This window comes from Onychostoma macrolepis, chromosome 16 (genome assembly GCF_012432095.1).
Source record: "Onychostoma macrolepis isolate SWU-2019 chromosome 16, ASM1243209v1, whole genome shotgun sequence".
NCBI classification, from domain to species: Eukaryota; Metazoa; Chordata; class Actinopteri; order Cypriniformes; family Cyprinidae; genus Onychostoma; species Onychostoma macrolepis.
The window spans coordinates 15,155,304-15,174,975 of record NC_081170.1 but is presented as its reverse complement, the minus strand read 5'-3'; the positions used below and the strand labels follow the sequence as shown (position 1 = coordinate 15,174,975).

The window sequence follows — 19,672 nt, the reverse complement described above, 5'->3', positions numbered from 1 at the left end:
AACTATAGAATATGAAATTAAAAATGAGGCTAATGAAGAATGAAATCTTTATTCTAAACTTTTTTTTTTTTTACAGTAGAGTTTTACAGCATGTGCGATAAAACAACGCCATAAGACAAATACTGGCCTTATGTTAGTCTGATAAATATCAAGGCACCACACACAGAGAACACGATCATGTAGTCAATCAATCATCATAATGCAAGCTCTTTGGTCATCTTGTCACATGAAGAACAATAGCTGTCTTCACTAATGAGAAAGCAAGGCAACATTTTTGGTATTAGGCACAAAGGGACAAATTATGTATATATAAATTACTGTACATTATTATGTAAAGAATCACATTTGAAATATTCTGCCCTCTGTTTCTGCATATGGTAGTGCTTGGTAGAACGGTTAATACAAATACCTTTTTTGTTGTTGTTTAATACAATCAGCAGCAAGAAAGTGCTGATTTGGATTAATGTTACGTCTTAAAACTAAAAAGCACAAAATGACAAGGCACTGATAGTTACACAAGCTTAGTCAGACCTCTGCTCCGCTAACATTACTCTTAGACACAAATGTCCACATCATTATTATTTTCCCGGCTTCCTGTCGTAATGCCACCTAAAATGAAATACAGGCCTGCAAGCACAGGAGAGTGTTTCTATGGAATGTTTTCTAGAATCCTGACCATCAATGTCTCATCTGAGAAGTGACGAGGGTGTAGTACGCGCCCTGCTGGCTGAGGAGCTGCTGATGTGTGCCCTGCTCCACCACGACCCCGTTTTGGACCACAGCTATACGGTCTGCGTTCTGGATGGTGGACAGCCGGTGGGCTACGATGATACATGTGCGGCCCTCACGCGCCTTATCCAGAGCATCCTGCACTATCTACTCACAGGACAGAGAGAAGAGAGACAAGGCGAGTAAGAGAAATGCAGTACGTTTACCATTTTCTAGCAGGCTTGATTCAATTGTCTTGTAAATTCAGGAGCAGTTTGACTACTGCCTGAATGAACAGGTAACCAAAGTCAATACTTTTTCGCAAACTCGTCACTTTGATTTCTGGTTGAGACTATAGCGATAGATAAAGATATTAAAATGTCATGTAATGAGTTTGTCGATAGTACTGTATATGATAAGTGCATTCTGCTGTTGTGTGAACCGTGATCATACCTTCTCACTCTCAGTGTCCAGAGCAGATGTGGCTTCATCTAGCAGCAAGAGTTTGGGGTTGCGGAGGATGGCCCTCGCTATAGCAATACGTTGCTTCTGCCCTCCTGACAACTGTGTACCTTTATCACCTGCTTGCGTCTGGTATTGCTGCAACCAAACCACACAATATTATTTAGTAAAAGAGATTTATTGGGGTCACCAAAGCTGCATTTATTTGATCAAAAACATGAAAAACTTTGAAATGTTATTACAATACCGGTTTTATATTTTAAAATATTGTATAATAGAATTCTAATATATTTTAATATATGAATTTTCAGCAGCCATTTCTCCAGTCTTTAGTGTTATATGATCCTTCAGAAACCAAGACGTTGCTTTCTTGTTCAAGAGACATTTTGTTTTATTGTTTTCGGTGTTAAAAACAATATTATTTAGTAAAATTGCAGACAGTCATTTAAATATTCTTTAATTTTTTTATAAGAGGTCTCTTGGGGTCACCAAGGCTGCATTTATTAGATCAAAATAAATAAATTAGACTCTTAGTCTTTGGTGATTTCAACATTCACCTAGACAAGCCTTATGCTACAGACTTCCACTCGCTACTAGCTTCATTTGATCTCAATCGCCTTACCACTACTTACCACTACTAGCACGCACAAATCAGGCAACCAACTTGATTTAATTTACACACGCAATTGTACTGCAGATAACATTCTGGTACAACCGCTACATATCTCGGACCATTTCTTCATTACATTTACACTACATTTTGCTACCCGTGTGCCACCAACCCCCCTACCGGTTACTTTTAGACGAAACCTGCGCTCCCTTTCTCCTTCCCATCTTTCCTCTGTGGTATCCTCCTCTCTTCCCTCACCTACCCATTTCTCATCTCTGGATGTAAACGCAGCTACTGAAACTTTATGCTCTACCTTAACTTCTTGTCTAGACGACATTTGTCCTCTCTCCTCTAGGTCAGCACGGACTGCCCCTTCTAACCCCTGGTTATCTGATGTTCTTCGTGAACATCGGACTAAACTCAGAGCGGCAGAGAAAATGGCACAAATCAAACAACCAGTCGGACCTGAGTAGGTATCAGTCTCTGCTCTCATCTTTCTCTGCTGATGTCCACACTGCCAAATCCTCACATTTCCACAACAAGATCAACAGCGCTCCAGACATGCGTAATCTCTTCAGAACATTTAATTCTCTCCTCTGTCCCCTCCACCACCTCCCACCACTTCTATTACAGCTGATGACTTTGCTACTTTTTACAGACAAAACTAGATCGATCAGTGATCAGTTCTCACCTCCACGCACACAGGACCCCCAACCAACCACTTCCACTGCTAAACCTCCCATTTTCTCCTTCTGTCCCCTGACGGAGGCTGAAGTATCCAAACTTCTCATCTCCAACCATCCTACAACATGTACTCTTGACCCAATCCCTCGCACCTTCTGCAAGCAATCTCTCCCACGCTCTTACCGACACTCACACATCATCAACACATCCCTCCTCACAGGCATCTTCCCCACTGCGTTCAAGCAGGCTCGGGTAAGCCCACTGCTCAAAAAACCTACATTAAACACTTCTCTTATAGAAAACTATAGACCTGTCTCTCTCCTTCCATTCATAGCGAAAACACTTGAACGTGTTGTCTTCAACCAGGTCTCATTGTTTCTTTCACAGAACAACAAACTGGACGCTAAACAGTCAGGTTTCAGGAGTGGCCATTCAACTGAGACTGCACTTCTCTCGGTCACTGAAGCCCTGCGAATTGCAAAAGCCCATTCCAAATCATCAGTCCTCATTCTGCTGGATCTATCTGCCGCGTTTGACACTGTCAATCATCAGATACTCCTCTCCACTCTCTCATCACTGGGATTGCTGGAATTCCACTTCGCTGGTTTGAATCCTATCTCACTGGTAGGTCTTTCAGGGTGGCCTGGGGAGGGGAGGTATCCAAAGCACATACACTGGTCACTGGGGTTCCTCAGGGATCGGTTCTTGGACCCTCCTCTTCTCCACATACACTACATCACTGGGTCCCATCATACAGGCACATGGATTCTCCTACCACTGCTATGCTGATGACACACAGCTCTATCTCTCTTTTCAACCAGATGATCCAACGGTAGCTGCAAGGATCTCAGGTTGCCTGGCAGACATCTCGGCATGGATGAAAGAACATCACCTCCAGCTCAACCTGGCAAAGACTGAGCTTCTTGTCTTTCCTGCCACTCCAACTCTACAGCATGACATCACGATCCAGTTAGGTTCATCAACAATTACCCCATCAACTTCGGTCAGAAATCTTGGTGTAATCTTTGATGACCAGCTGACCTTCAAAGACCACATTGCAAAGACTGCTCGATCTTGCAGGTTTGCACTACACAACATCAGAAAGATCAGGCCCTTTCTGACGGAGCATGCTGCACAACTTCTTGTCCAGGCCCTTGTCATTTCTAGGCTGGACTACTGCAATGCTCTTCTGGCTGGACTTCCATCGAACACAGTCAAACCTCTACAAATGATTCAGAATGCGGCACGACTGGTCTTCAAGGAACCCAAAAGAGCCCATGTTACACCTCTCTTTATCTCATTGCATTGGCTACCAATCGCAGCTCGCATCAAGTTCAAGACACTGATGCTTGCTCATAGAACAACCACAGGCTCAGCACCCGCCTACATGCACTCACTATTAAGAATCTACATCCCCTCCAGAAGTCTGAGATCTGCTAGTGAGAGACGCCTCGTGGTACCATCACAAAGAGGCTCAAAATCACTCTCCAGAACATTCTCGTTCACCATTCCTGGCTGGTGGAATGATCTTCCCACCCATATTCGAGTACTGGATCCCTGTCAATCTTCAAGCAACAGCTGAAAACTCATCTCTTTCGACACTACTTGACTTCAACCTACACATAAAAAAAAAAAAAAAAAAAATCTTTCTCCTTACTTATTCCTTCCCTTGCTAGCTTGTACTTATTTAAACAATGCCTGAGACTTGGTGTTACAAGCACTTCCTTTGTCGAATTGCCTCTTCAAGATGAATCGCTTCATGTGTTCCCCAAATTGTAAGTCGCTTTGGATAAAAGCGTCTGCAAAATGACTAAATGTAAATGTAAATGTAAATAAATAAAAACTTTAATATTGTGAAATGTCATCACAATAACTAAAAATATTTTAATACATGAATTTTCAGCAGCCATTTCTCCAGTCTTTAGTGTCATACAATCTTCAGAAACCAATATTTTGCTTTTCTGTTCAAAAGACTTTCTTTTTCAATGTTGAAAACAGTTGAATTTATTTTTTCAGGATTCTTTGAGGAATAGAATTTTCAAAAGAACATCTTTTGTAACAAAAAACAAAAACATTTTTGCCGTCACTTCTGATCAATTTCATGTGTCCTTGCTGAATAAAAATATTTATTAAAAAGTAATTAACTTAAAAAGTATAGAAAAAAAAATCTTACTTGACACCTAACTTTTGAATGGGGTGTACACAAGGATGATGGTTGCACTGTACCTGTGGCAGCCCCTCTATAAAGGAGTGTATGTTAGCAGCCTTAGCAGCGTCTTCGATCTCCTGCGGACTGACTTGTCTGCTGTTGTCTCCGTACGCGATGTTCTCTGCCAGGCTGCAGTCAAACAGAACAGGCTCCTGGGAAACGATGCCAATTTGCGAGCGCAGCCAATGGATGTTCAGTTGCTTTGCGTCAGAGTCATCAAGCATCTGTTAATAAAGGGTAACTGTTACCATAACTATGTTTTATTACTGGTATAATACATCTCAATGCTTCTTTATTATATAACGCCAATTTCTGTAGCATGTACAGTATCTTGCTTTTAGACCTAATGACTAAATATTATTTTGCTATAATAATTTTTTTTAAATGTTTTTATTAAAAAAAATACCTGTGAATAAGTGTGAATGTGGTTTGATCAATTATGGAAAAAAAATCCTATTTAGAGTGTTAGATTGTTTAGCACTGTCCACTTGTGATCAGATCACATGAAACGGAGGTTAATAGCGTGCAAACAGGTCTGTGTTATGGTCTGAGTCATGCAGGTTAAGGACCTGAAGTATGCAGGTGAAAGAGAAGCATCCTTTTATGAGCATATCTGAGTTTTCTTGTTTTTTGGCCTGCCTTAAGATACCTTATCATTGACCTTAAGAAAGGTAATAAGATTTTGACTTCCATGGCTGTTGTGTATTTAGTGTGCTATTGTACTGAATGACAGTGTATGTGCATGAATGACATCTTGCTGAGTTGGATGAATGATTAGAGACTGTAAAACTAAATGTCAATTTAGGTACATTAACATATCAATGAAAGTTATTATATAAAATATGTAACTTGTCACAGTCAGTCACTTGTCTGTATGTGTGTTCTCCTACCACGTTGCCCTGCTGAGGGTCATAAAATCTCTCCAGTAACTGGATGGTGGTGCTCTTGCCACAGCCACTGCTGCCCACCAGAGCGAGAGTTTGCCCCTTCTTCACCCGGAGCCTGAGATCCTGCAGCACTGGTACATCCGGTCGGGATGGGTAGTTAAAACGCACATTTTCAAAACTCACATTCCCTTCAAATTTATCCTACAGAGATTACAGGAAACAGCCACATTAGAGCACATTTGTGTATACTAGTGTCGTCATGTTTGTCTCTTGATGAATACTTTGAATGACATCAGATATTTATGGCTGGACTCTGCCCGAGTCTTATCAGATTAGGATAGAACAGCAGAAGTGGTAAATGATTAATTTCATGAAAGGCTTCTAAGATCTTGGCGAGAATTAAGACTCAATACAATTATAAACCTTTTTTATCGCGTATTGGGCATACAGTGTATTCTGGTGTTCAAGTGCATGTATGAAAGGAATACCGGCTTGTCTCCGTCCTCTGAGGCATTGTCAATGGCTGGGACTCTGCTGATGAGCATCAGGATATGAGAAGCAGCCATCTTAGCCTTAGCGTAGTTTGGAGTGAATGAGTTTGCCTCTCCAACAGCCATTGCTCCATACACCACAGCTGAGATCACACTGAGAGACAAAAACAAACAAAAGAATGTTAACTGAAAAAAAAAAAATTATACATATACACACTAAAACTAATTAAGAAAAAGAAAAAGAAAAAAAATACTAAAACATTAACAAAAATGGAATTTACTGTAGAACGCGGAATGTCACAGAATTTGTCAAATTTTGGTTGAATAAATCAAAGCAGGTCAGTATCAAATGGCGATATGCACTAGTGTCTGGGAATATTAAATTTCAAAAAGACTTGAATGTTGTGTGTGTCTCTTTGAATGAATGGCGCAGACGTGCGGTTTTGTTTACTACACACATACTGAAGCGCGCGTGACACTTGCGGTGTTTTCAGCCTCTGCCATCTCACTATACGAGAACAAACACATGAACCGTCTCAATCATTTTACCATTTCATTTGAGAAGTACTATAATCATAATCATATACACGCAGAAACTTAGAGGGCTTCACAGCTACACATTAAAATAAAAGTTCCAAATAAAATAAATTGTGACAGAAATATATTACTATTGTACAGTAGAATATACATCACAATATACTACTACTACTAATAATAATACAATTATTATTAAAACTAGATTTTTTAAAGAAATACCTACACAATTTTTCTTACATGTTTTCTTTCCAGTAAACCTCTGTTGTGTAGCACTTTGTTTACCAAAAATGAAGGGTTTGTTTAATTTTCATTTGATTAAAAGATCATTTAAATTAATGTTATTATGCTATTTCAATACCAGAGAAATTTAAATACACAACACAGAATGTCTGGAGAAATTATTGGAATAATAATAATAAATTAAGTTGTTTTATGAACTCAATTAATTGACATGCTCTTTGATTGAGTATTAAAATGTAATTAAACCATTAAAATGTAAATACATAGAATTTTGTAAATACAAAATGGAATTTAAAAAAATAAAAATAAAACAATTTCATAGGGCCCTACTATTGTATCTAATCAATCTACTAATTATACAAGGCACTGTTTAAATTATATTAAATTATTTTCGCTATTGTTATTTTATTTAACTTGTTTTTCACTGAATCTGTAAAGTTTTATTCATGGCAATAAAGCTTACTCAACTGAAATTTAATATATATAATACAATATAATTAATTCTAAAATTAGAATAACAGTATTGACTGAATGACAAAACTAATGTTTTCCCACTCGTTAATCTAGTGATTATCAGTTAGATTATATTGCATACACAATGGCTTCTCCAGGATTGTTTTGTTGGGGGTGCTAAAGGGGGGCTTAACAGTTCAGAGGGGGAGCTAAAAAACTAATTAAATTGAGAGAAAGTAATGAACGCCTAAACTTTAGCTATCAGTTTTTTTATATACAGCAGCTTCGAAAAAGGCATATTTTACTGTTTTTTGTGGTATTAAACTTTCCATATGCCACTGTTATTAGTAATATACTAATGCCAACTGCCAAATATGACACTTACAAAGTAATACAAATTATGAACGAATGTAGAAAAGAGAGAAAGTTGGGATTTTTTATTTTTTTCAATTCAATAAAAACTACATTTTATTACCATTAATTACCATTTAATTCATAAAACTATTTCCACACGGGCACACATTGTGGGCAATGATAAAATAGGCTATTAGCTTACTCCTCATTGAAAATGTTTTTAAAAAGGTTATTATTAAAATTATTAACACTGCAGTCATCAATGAAAATTCAGAGCAGCTTTATTATTTTCAATGTTAATGAGAGTGACACGGAGAGTTAAAAAACATTTGGAAATCCTTGGGGGGGCTGTGCCAGGGCTAAGCAAGTTTCTGATGGGGCTATAGTCCCGTCAAGCCCCCCTAGCGCCGCCACTGCATACACAATATCTATGTGTAGCCCATTTCATAATTTTTATTAGACTCTGGGACTATGGGTAAACACTGCTATTTAATTAGTTATTAAGAGAACAGAGTTTTAATTATCTCTCTGTTTGTTAGATAACATGCATCGTCTTGAATCTCCTATCTGCAAATGTAATGAATCACCAGCCTTGTTTGTGTTGTCTAAGAGAATATCTACATTCACTGCCCATCTGGATAGTTTATTCTGACTCACTTTTTTTCTGTAATTATTAACCGATACTGTAGAAACCAGCAGACTTTGTACCTCCCAATCCACTCCCACTTAACATCTGCACTGTAGTGTGTTTTAGCTTGTGTGTGTCTCTACTACTTGACCTCACCTACTTGATTTTTACACATTTGAACTACCTGTGACACACAATGTAGATGACATTGGATAATGTCAATACTACAGTGGAGACTTTTTTTGTCACATTTTCCTCAGTCTGCTGTGAGAGAGTCTTATAACAGACATGTATTGAGTCACTTACAGGAAGACGCCCTCGAAGGTCATCAGGTTTTGTTCAATGAGCCAAGAGCCAAACTTGAAACAGCCAGCATAGGCAAAATAGATCATCGCTTGAGAGAAGGAGAACGTCAGACCAAAAACGTGTGCTTTTTTCTTAGCGTTTCTAAGGAAATCAGACAAACATCAATTAACTTATCATCGATTATCAAGCTAATTTTGAATCCTACGAGATATATAATAGAATTATTATTAGTCGATTTAAACATACTTGTAGGGCACGAGTAAGTTTTCCTCATACAGAGTCTCAAACTTGCTCTCCCTGGTCAATGAAACCACAGTACGGATATTCTCAATGGCTTCCGTTGCAATCTGAATGGGAAAATTACATTGCGGACAAGGTAGTGATTTTAGACAGTTGATATAATTTGTGCTGCATTAAAGTATAAGCATAAATGTTCACCTTCCCAGCTTGCTCAAGCTCTTTCTTGTCTTTTAGAGCATGTCCTGCCAGCAACTTCATCTGGATGGCTCCAGCCACAGCCATGATTGGCACAATGGAGAGAATAAGGAGGGTCAACTGCCAGCCGTACACAAATGAGATGATAATGGCGGTGCCCAAGTTGGCCACATTCTGTGCCAGTGTTGCCAATCTTACACCAGTTGCCTGTTGGAAATAAAGTCAGTGTGCCATTTGTGATGAGCTACGGTGTTAAAATGGTAAACAAAGCATGTCATTTTCAACTTTTTTTTCAATTTTCAATTTAAACAGTATTTAATCTGTACTACATCTGTAATACAAATATATCATTTTTGACATGTTAATAAAGCACACTAAGCTGAAATCAAATTGAGCTTAACAAATACAGTAAATAGGAAATAGGGAGTCACAGTGCCATTAGTGATGAGCTACTTTGTTACTGTACATGGGTATCAATTCAGCAGCTTGGGACTATGTGTTACTCTCTGTGGTGGAATAGGAAATAAGACTTACGCCCTGCACTTGAGCTGTGTCTGCAGCCAGTCTGGTGGTCAGCGCACCCACACTGTTCTTAGTATCATCATACCAGCTCAGGTCCTAAAATACACACAGACAGGTGTCGCTCTACTCTCCATCAGCAGACAACCATAAACAGCTTGTTTGGGGTAAATCTTGAGATGATTGGTTTATGTCAGTTTTCGTCTCACCTGTCTCATCATAGCATTAAAGGCTTTAAACCTCAGTCGCATGGTCAGAATCTCACCAGCTTTCCCAAAACAGAAACCCTAAAAGAAATTAAAAACTGTGAAAAATACACCAAAATAAGGCTATTTTGACAAAGACATAACATTGTTTCTTAAAAAGGGTTTTTAAAAATTGTCAAGTGTTTTGACTAATACAATGTGTTTAATAAGTTCTGACATTTATAATAGTATTTTTATTTGATGAAGCACAATTTTTCCGCCCACAAAACCCATAAAAGTGCTTTAAAAACTGATGGGGGGATCAAAGTTTTAAATTTGGGGTTGGTAATTTTTTTTTTTTAAGTTTTTGAAAGTCTCTTGCTCACCAAGGCTGCATTTATTTGATAAAAAATACATAATAGTATTTTTTTTTAAATAGTAATATTGTGAAATACTATTACAATTTACAATAACTTTTTTTCTATTTTAATATGTTTTTAAATGTTTTTTATTCTAGTAGTGGCATAGCTGAATTTCCAGCATCATTACTCCAGTCTTCAGTGTCACATAATCTCTCAGAAATCATTCTTATATGCTGATATGTTACTCTTATTATCAATGTTGAAAACAGCTGCTTAGTATTTTTGTGGAAAGTGATACTTATTCAGAATTCTTTGGTGAACAGAAAGAAAATAACTAAATTTAAACTGAAATATAAATCTTTTGAAATATATTTATTTCAAAGTATACGTAAATTTTATAATAAATTTAGAAATTTTAAATCCTATTTTTAGTACATTTAAATATACTTTCTTTTTTCTGTTCATTTTTGTTCCATCGTAAGAGTTAAATGTAAATGTGTCTTTTAGCATTTCTGAATTTTAGCAGGTTTAGTTTGACTAGGCAAATAATTGACAGATCTGTCTGCTATTCATTGGTGTTTACAAAGTGGTATTTCACAACAGTCATCAGCTTTCAGATAAGAAAGATCATATGAACTTTTTACCACCACTCAATGTACAGGATGCACCTCACATGTATGTTTATCAGAACCAACAATTTCCTTTGAAACACCTCACATGAACACATTGAATCTATAAAACCATACTTCTCCATCTCTGAACATGTCTCAAGATGGTACCCAAGTAGTTTATTATCATATATCATCAAGTTCTACAATTTCTGTTTAGCATTCAAGGCAGTTTATATTGATGCTGTAACACAAAACAAACCTGAAAGAACAAAGTGAAAAAGGACACAACCCCAATGCCAGCAAACAGCAGAGAGTAGAGCTCAGTCCTCTTTCGTACAACATCCTGATCTATCTCAGCAAACACCTAGAGAAGAAGAAGAAAAGAGGAGGAGGCAGGAAAATAAATGTATGAGGAAAAATGTCTCAATAATGCTGACTGTCAATAATGGTAATTATTATTATTTTCATGTACAACATACAGCAATGATTTTAGAGAAAATGACAGCAAATGCAGGCTGCAAGCCTCCGTTTATGGTGGCACATAAAACTCCAACCACCATGTATGGCCATTCCGGCTTATTCAGTTTAAGGACTGTCAGGAAGGAGATGTTTGGAGCTTTTTCCTACAAACAAAAGAGAGAACAAATAGAAAAAGAACTATGTAAAATAATTTCAATCAAAACATCTAATCATGATCATAATTTGATTTGCAGATAATGTATCAAGCCTTTAAGTTCCTTTTCAAGGAAAGAAAACAAAATGTAATTTATGAAGATGACACTCATTGTTGTCTACACTTGGTCTCTTACCTCCTCTGTCTGTTTCTCTTCATTCTGCTGATCTTTTTCTGAGCCACTTCTTGATTTCTGTCTGAAGAGTGCGCGATCATTCAGAGAGCTGACTGAGGGACTCTTTTCATCCATAGTCATCTCCTCTTTGTCCTGCTCTGTGTCCTCTGCGCCCTTAAACATCTGTGATTTAAAAAAAGGGAACTCATAATAGACCACAGAATTCATTTTCCCCGTGGTATCATGCACAATTCATCAGAGCATGTGAAATAAATATTTGACTTAATAATCTTTCCTCAAAAGATAACAACTTGCTTGCCTCTGAAACTTTTCTTTTCTGCTGCTAACCAAAGCAGGCAGGACCAATACCACTAGACGTAAATGATAACATGTTTCAGCCTCTAACGATCCAGGCAAATCCAGATGGATAAACTGCATAACATCTTTATAAAATGTGTTACATTGTGGAAGTTTAAAGGGCTGATCACAATGACAGTAATTCAACCATTTGAGATTGTCAAGTCCCTGTAGTGTTGGTTGCTAGTTGATGGCAATATTTGACAGAAATCGCGTGAGTTTTACTATCTGCCACTGTTACTCATGTTGCTTCAAACATCTTTTAGTTGCTACAAATTACTGACAGTCAATGTCCTTTAATGTTATGTCAAAGCCATTTCACAGGGCTATTTTCACAAAAAAGGAAAATGAGAGAATGAAAACAATTGGGAGGAGAATAGGGATGTACCCGAATAGCGAATCCGTATTAGGAAAGGCACGGAAAACGAATAATTCATTAGCAGCCTGTAAAAAATTAAATTTCATGTGTGTGTATGTATTGCACTGTGGGTTTCTAACCTGCATAGTAACAAGAGAGTGGTAGATTCCTTTTCTCTCTATCAGTTCGTCATGTGTGCCCAGTTCTACAATTTCACCATTCTGGAATCCAGCAATGACGTCAGCATTTCGAATAGTGGACAGCCGGTGAGCCACTATAATGGTAGTTCTGCCCAGCCTGACCTATATAGATGTATAAAAAAATTGATATATATACACACACACACAATATTTCCAGTGTTTTTCCAGACCGCTATTTTTTGTTACCTTATCTAACGCTGCTTGCACAATAGTCTCACTCTCGGCATCCAAAGCAGATGTAGCCTCATCAAGTAGTAGGATTTTTGGGTTGCGCACAAGCGCTCTTGCAATAGCAATACGCTGCTTTTGTCCACCACTCATCTGGGTGCCCCTCTCTCCAACTAGAGTCTCAAATTTCTGACAATGAACAGAGATATTGGTCAGAGCCTACCTGATCAATCTTTTTTAATCCAATTGATCAAATAACCTCCTTAAAAGTAAAATTATGTAAAACTTTTGTACATCTGGGAGCTTCATGATGAAGTCGTAGGCATTGGCTTCACGTGCAGCCTGTTCGATCTCCTCCTGGGTGATGTCTTGGCGGCCATAGCGGATGTTTTCTGAGATGGTTGTGGCAAACAGCACCGGCTCCTGGCTAACTACGCCAATCAGTTCTCTCAGACTTCGAACGTTCAGAGAGCGAATATCATGGCCATCTATAGTCACCTGAGGGGTTAGAGGAAAAGAAAATGGAAAGTTAGGATGAAGAACAGGAAGGTCAAGGAATTTGTACCTCTCAGCCCCTCTTTGTACTTACCGTTCCTTCCTGTGGGTCATAGAAGCGTTGCAGGAGCTGGATTGTTGTGCTTTTCCCACACCCACTGCTGCCCACCAAAGCAATGGTCTGTCCACTCATGACTTTAAGATTCAAGCCATTCAGAACCTACAAGCCAAAACAGAGCCATAGCTGGAGTCATTACATTCTGTAAAGTTATTTTGTTCAAACGGTTTTTAATAAAATCTTTTGATGGTCCTACTTTCACATCCTGTCGTGAGGGGTATGTGAAGTGAATGTTTTCGAACTCTATGTTTCCTTTTACAACATCAAGCTTGTAGCCTTCCTCAGAGAAACTGTTGATTTTGGGTTCCTGTTGGTGAAGAAAAGGATTATGAGAGGAATTTATTATTTTAAATACAAATTCCAGTAAGGGATAGAGGTAAGTTCATAATAAAACCTCATTCAGACTAATAGACGTCAATATCACACTAATTGCTCTCTACCAGAGAAAAATGGTTCCCTGTGGTCTTCTATTCATTGGATCTCAGCGGGGAAGCACCTCTAAACCTGAGACCAGGCCATTTTTCTTGGTGCTAAAACAATGAGGGGAAGTTATGCAACTTGGCTCTGGATTATTTTTGCGCACCTTTTTGTCTCTGGATTTTATCTCAAAGCCGCTGTCTGCTCACTGTGTTTGTGGTGTTTGTTTAAACTTGGAACATCTGAGTCTAAATAAAGAAAGTTTAGTCCTGTGTGTGTGTGTTTTACTTGTTCAGGCTTGTCCTTCTTGGAACACCGAATAGAAGTTAAAAATCAAACAGTTTTGCTGCTCTGCTATGTTTAAAGGTTCAAACATATGAGCTGCACTTTCTGAAGGAGGAAGGAGATATAGATGTATTGAACTTTCACTTGTGTATGATTGGCTAAATGATCAGGGCTGCATTTCCCAAAAGCATCATAAGCCTAAGTTGATCGTACTCGTAGCTCTATTGGTTTCAATGGGTCTACAATGTACCTAAGCTTATGATGTTTTTGGGAAATGCAGCCCTGTACTGTACATGACAGCTGAAAGGATGTAAAAATAACCAGAATATATCTGGAGCTACAATTCAACAAAGTCAGGAAACAATGCAAAGTCAGGCTTCCCAGGCTTATTGGACTTCTCCATGACTTTTCCATTCATTCATGAATTTTTAAAATCATTTTAGAAAGAGTGCTGCATTCAAAAACCAGCTTTGCCATCACACAATAAAAGTTTTAAAATTGTAATAATATTTCATAATATTACAGTTTTTACTGTATTTTTGATCAAATACATGCAGCCTTGGTGAGCATTAAGAGACCACTTTAAAAAAAAAAAAAGAAAAAAAAAAATCTTACTGACCCCAGACCTTTGAATCAACAGTAGATTACACTTGTGCCATCTTTTGAATTAGTTATATTCTTGGCTTGCAGCCTTTTAAAAGACATGCATATATTGTTGTGACAATTATCCATCTGAATCTGAATAAAATTTAAGATACCACAAAAATCACAGTGAGTGCTATTTTTAGAAAGGGGAAGTGTTTAGTTAGTTTAGATGGGACGAATGGCCAGAGTCAGATTTTAGGGTTAAGGCTTTTTAACCTTTTAATGCAAGGAATAAAATACTAATATCCTGTCTAGCATCCTAGGTAGCAATTACATTATGGATCTACTTCTGCATTGGGGACAGTTGTTTTTCTTCCAACAATTATGTAACATAATATCCTGAAAGCATTAATGATCAGATAACAAGGAGTTCACTCACATGATCAATGATGTTGAAAACTTTGTGGGCGGCCCCTCTTGCACTAGAGAAGGACTGGATGTTAGGAGACGTTTGACCTATGCCGAAAGCTCCAATTAGGACGGAGAAGAAAACCTAAAATAGAGGAACAGAAAATGCACTCGTGAGGCAATCTCATGCTTATTTAACAGTCTGCTTTAAGTTCCCATGAAGAAAAAAATGACCACTTGCTATTTATGATGTAATCATTTTTGGAGGTTTTCAAATCCTACAATATTTGAAGCATGACCAATGTGACTCTGGGTTTTAATAAGAAGACCACAGAGTTTTGTGAAGTTTTGTAATAACGCTGCTATGACTCACAGTTAAAAGTATGCCGGCGTTATACTCTTTAGCCAGGATAAGAGTGCTGCCGTACCAAAAGGACAGTGCATAGGACATATAGATCATGAAGAATGTGAAGCCCATAGCAATGTTCACAGTAATGGCCTTCCTTATGCCAACGTTCTTTGCATCCTCCAAGTTTTTGTGATACCTTTGAAGAACAGAAAAAAGTCATTTGTTATCCTTGATGCAAAAAAAATGATGATCAATCGGATTCCCCACCCCACAACAAACTGACTAAACTTTCAAGACCAGACAATAATGTGCTAAAACCGAGTTGTCTCCTTCGTAGCTGTCTAGTCTTTATGTTTCTAAAATGGTTTGGCAAGTGAACTGGTTTTGGTTTAGGTCACAGAAAGGTCAGGTGGTTTATCACTCTGTGTCATATACCACAAAACATGCATGTCATCATCAGACTTCCGCTGAGAAACCGTGCTGACGTTCTTTGAGAAACAGGCTGACTTTCAAACACACCTCAGTATCTCTTTCTTCTGTCCACCAAAGGCAAAGACAGTTCTGATGGATGACAGCACTTCCTCAGCCACTGCTCCAGCCTTGGCGTAGGCCGTCTGTTCCTGCGTTGTGAATGATGTCATCACCTAAAGAGGTAGGGATAAAATGGTGCTTTTTCATTGCATCAAAATAACTTCAAACAAAATAACTTCAGAACATCAAAATTGTATCCATCAATCATTTTTAATGTTTTTGAAACAAATCTCCTATGTTCACCAAGGCTGCATTTATTTAATCAAACATTTTTCAATGATGGCAAAGCTGTCACATGATCCTACAGGAATCATTCTAACATAATATTTCTAATTATCGATGTTGTGCTGCCTAACATTTTTGTGGAAACTGTGATACTTTGTTTTTCAAGACTTCTTTGATGGATAGAAAGTTCAAAAGAACAGTATTCATTTAAAACAGAGATAATTTACATTATCTTAAATGTCGGTCACTTCTGATCAATTTAATGCGTCCTTGTAGAATGCCAAACTTACAGTTATAATATCTCTGTATTTGTCCTTGTTGAACATTTACGTTATTTTATTCTCTTTTACAGCTAGGTAGAAATGTACACAGTAATAAAACCACAATAATAAACTAAAATAGGGCTGTTGTGGGGCACCATGTGAGTCAGCAGCTTACTATAGATATAAAAAGGTTAAAACCCTTTCTCTTCATATTCATTTTTATCCCACCTTTGCGATGATAGCAGCTGAGATCCCGAGTAAAGGACTAACAGCGAGGATGACGAGGGTCAGCTTCCAGCCTTTGACAAAACCAATGACGATGCCAGTTATAAAGGTGGTCAGATTCTGAAGCAGCATGCCAAGCTTATCCCCAATGCCTTCATTTATTTTGTAGACATCACTGCAGAGAAAAAAAATAAAAATAGAGTGTGATGTAGGTGTGTGTCACTGTGTGCATAATATGTAGATAAATGACTCTTATAGCACGCCATACTCTGTGAGGCGTGTGTTGAGCTGTCCTGTCTCATTGACATCAAACCAGCCGATTTCCTGTTTCATGATTGAGTGAAAGAATCTCTTTCTAAGTTTCTTCACTTGACGTCCTGCAGCAAGAGTCCAAAAGGCCACCTGCATATATGCCGCAAACAAAACTACAAATCCCATGATGCTGTAGTATATAGCATGCCTGAGAAGGAGAAACAAGGCTATCATGCACTAAGAACGATTTTTAAATTAAATTAAACATGAAATATGAAGGACAATTGCAGTGTTTCAATGCAAATCACAGTGGTCTTACCTTGTCATCTGCTCTCCTAAAGTCTCATTACCGGTCTGTGGGAAGGTGAGGTCTAGAGATTAAAAGACCATATGTTATTGTTAGTTTTGAGAAAACCTCACAGATTTCCCTGTGAAACAATAGTAGATTGATGAGGGATACAAATTATACACTTACTGGGTTGAAGGGTGGTGTTCTTTAAATTCTCTGCTATTGTATCATCCACAAAGCTGTTTGTCATGTCTCCAAATACAATAACCATGAGAGGAAGTACTGCCCCATTAGCTATGGACATGACTGTGCCAATCAGCATCAGAAAGATGTCGACACCATCTGCATAGCGAAACTGACACACGGACACACTTCTTTGAGAATAAGTCAGTCTTAAAGCATTTTTGATATCGATTTTTATTGATATTGATATTTTTATTGAATCTTAAAAATAAATAAACAGCAATGTGATCAAGCTCAGCATTACAATACCATACCATGATGTGAGCATTTAAGGATACATAGTAAACCTGCAATCAATGCCAAGATAGTTCAAGGGATTTAGTCTTAAAGCATTTTAGAGAAAAGAGCCCATGAAATTTCAATCAACAAAATTACTTCTTCACCGCATCTATTTTTAATTTAGGCTTATTTTAATCCATTGATTACAGAATTGCTGAAGTATTTAAAAAATACATCTAAAATAAAAAAGTATTTTTTATTTAAAATGTTTTAGTGTACATTCACCTTCATGGCTGTGAAGTTATTATTAATTTCACAAATGATAACATTACTATAAATACAAATAATATGTGACCCTGGACCACAAAACCAGTCTTAAGTGTCAATTTTTCGAAAATGAGATTTATACATCATCTGAAAGCTGAATAAATAAGCTTTCCATTGATGTATGGTTTGTTAGGATCGGACAATATTTGGCCGAGATACAACTATTTGAACCTGGAATCTGAGGATGCAAAAAAAATCTAAATATTGAGAAAATCACCTTTAAAGTTGTCCAAGTGAATTCTTAGCTATGCATATTATTAATCAAAAACAACGTCTTAATATTACAGTAGTAAATTTACAAAATATCTTCATGGAATATGATCTTTACTTCATATGATTTTTGGCATGAAAGTAAAATCTATAATTTTGACCCATACAATGTATTTTTGGCTATTGCTACAAATATATCCCAGCGACTTAAGACTGGTTTTGAGGTCCAGGGTCACATATATTTAATATTTCACTCACTATTTCAAATGGTCCCACCATCTCCAGCTTTTCATTCTCCTCTTCCTTGCCATTTTTCTCACTGCTGGAAAGAAATTTCACAATCAAGTTTGAAAACTTAAAAAGTAAACAAACAATTAATAAATAAGGAAACAAATAAACAATCTAAAATAATAATAAAGTAAATGAAAATATTTGTAATCATCCTGTCTGTAACTATTTAAAGTTTTTTACAGTTACATAGTTATCCTTGTTGACCATAAACGATCTAAATATTTCGTGACATGAATATATTATCCCAGGACATGAACCATAAACCATAATTACAGATCAAACAAATGTATTTGTAAGAACAAATAGCTCTTAAAACATCAATGTAACCTGGCTTGCTTTATTACAGTAAAGTCATTTACCTTACATCTCCATTCTCCTCTTTTTTGCCATTTGCCAGTTTGTCCTTCTTGTCCTTCTTGCCCATGTTTATCTTCGATGCTGATAGTCTGATTGCAGGTGTTAATCTAGAGTTAACGGTCTGGATGGGGCAGGTGGTTTTGTGCTGTGTTATATAAGATTATACAATATAACACGCTGTACAATCACAGACACCAAAAACCTTGTGACCTAACCTGCTAGCATAAACAGAGGATTCCCTCCTACTCAGTATCTAACGTGCCATACGTCGCTTAAATGATAACTTCAAGTTCTTCAAGGCTAAAGTTATAAAATTTGTCGGTTCCACATTGAAATATGAGCGCTTTTAAACGTTCAAAGTCGGAGAGTGTTGACGAGCTTGGCAGTTTGGAGCGAATCCTGTTGCTTTAAATAACGTTACCGCCTTAAAGACTTGGTATCAGAATTTCCGTCCAAACACCATAGTTAAAAATCATACATTAATTGGGACTCTCCTTCAGATAGTACGCGTTATTCACAGGGGAAGCTTTTCAATTGAGTCATTTCGTTGAATATTTTCTATGACAGTGGCGACACCACAGGTAGAATATATTTTAAAATCACTAAAGTGACTATTATTTTGTCCGAAAACGACGGCTAAATTTGTGGATATGAGGAGTTTATTGAAAGATACATACTGCTCAGAAACTGTCGTCCCACCCTGCTCTCCCAGCACACACTGACTGGTGCTCTGCTGCTGCGCCGCGCGAGCGCAGAGGATCTTCTGCCAGAGCGAGATCACACAGCCTTGACTTTATTACTGCTGCTGCTTACATCATTTACGACTTCCATGTCTCATGGATGCCCTCCCATAATCTGCTTTTGGCCACTTTAATAATCGAAAGGCTTTTAAAATGGATGTCTGAGATTATGTTTACCAAATTTGGACATGGCACATTCCACGAATATGTGCACTTGGTCTCCAGTTTTTTTTTTCTTCTTCTTAAATCTTGGAAGCACGTTTGTTGTTGTGAGATATATTTGAAGAGTTC

General features: G+C 37.5%; 1 protein-coding gene across 5 annotated transcripts; it reads right to left on the bottom strand.

Moving 5' to 3' along the window:
- Window positions 1–33: 33 nt before the first annotated feature.
- On the bottom strand, window positions 34–19,454 carry abcb4 (ATP-binding cassette, sub-family B (MDR/TAP), member 4). Of its 5 annotated transcripts, none has more exons than XM_058745826.1 (28): window positions 19,319–19,454; window positions 18,644–18,762; window positions 18,252–18,315; window positions 17,181–17,349; window positions 17,025–17,076; window positions 16,722–16,913; window positions 16,457–16,628; window positions 15,729–15,853; window positions 15,234–15,405; window positions 14,892–15,005; window positions 13,362–13,472; window positions 13,142–13,267; window positions 12,847–13,050; window positions 12,571–12,741; window positions 12,325–12,486; window positions 11,491–11,652; window positions 11,161–11,304; window positions 10,941–11,045; window positions 9,733–9,810; window positions 9,539–9,622; window positions 9,008–9,211; window positions 8,816–8,916; window positions 8,570–8,710; window positions 6,049–6,205; window positions 5,564–5,761; window positions 4,691–4,897; window positions 1,162–1,308; window positions 34–876 (listed from the first exon to the last, which is right to left on the bottom strand). In XM_058745826.1, the coding sequence occupies exons 2-28, from the start codon at window positions 18,706–18,708 to the stop codon at window positions 679–681; spliced, it is 3,825 nt and encodes a 1,274-aa protein (XP_058601809.1). In that variant the 5' UTR covers window positions 18,709–18,762; window positions 19,319–19,454; the 3' UTR covers window positions 34–678. The 5 variants fall into 5 exon arrangements, with proteins under 5 accessions (XP_058601809.1, XP_058601808.1, XP_058601812.1 ...); XM_058745825.1 differs by having other exon boundaries at window positions 18,644–18,786; window positions 19,319–19,453; XM_058745829.1 differs by having other exon boundaries at window positions 18,252–18,312; window positions 18,644–18,786; window positions 19,319–19,453.
- Between the last annotated feature and the right edge of the window lie 218 nt (window positions 19,455–19,672).

Excerpts from the sequence above, each read along its gene's own strand:
- abcb4 (XM_058745826.1), bottom strand. The coding sequence starts at position 18,708 with ATGGGCAAGAAGGACAAGAAGGACAAACTGGCAAATGGCAAAAAAGAG. Across the intron at positions 15,406-15,728 it reads CAGAAGAAAGAGATACTGAG|GTATCACAAAAACTTGGAGG; the intron begins GTGTGTTTGAAA and ends TGTTCTTCAAAG. Across the intron at positions 877-1,161 it reads TGGACACTGAGAGTGAGAAG|ATAGTGCAGGATGCTCTGGA; the intron begins GTATGATCACGG and ends TCCTGTGAGTAG.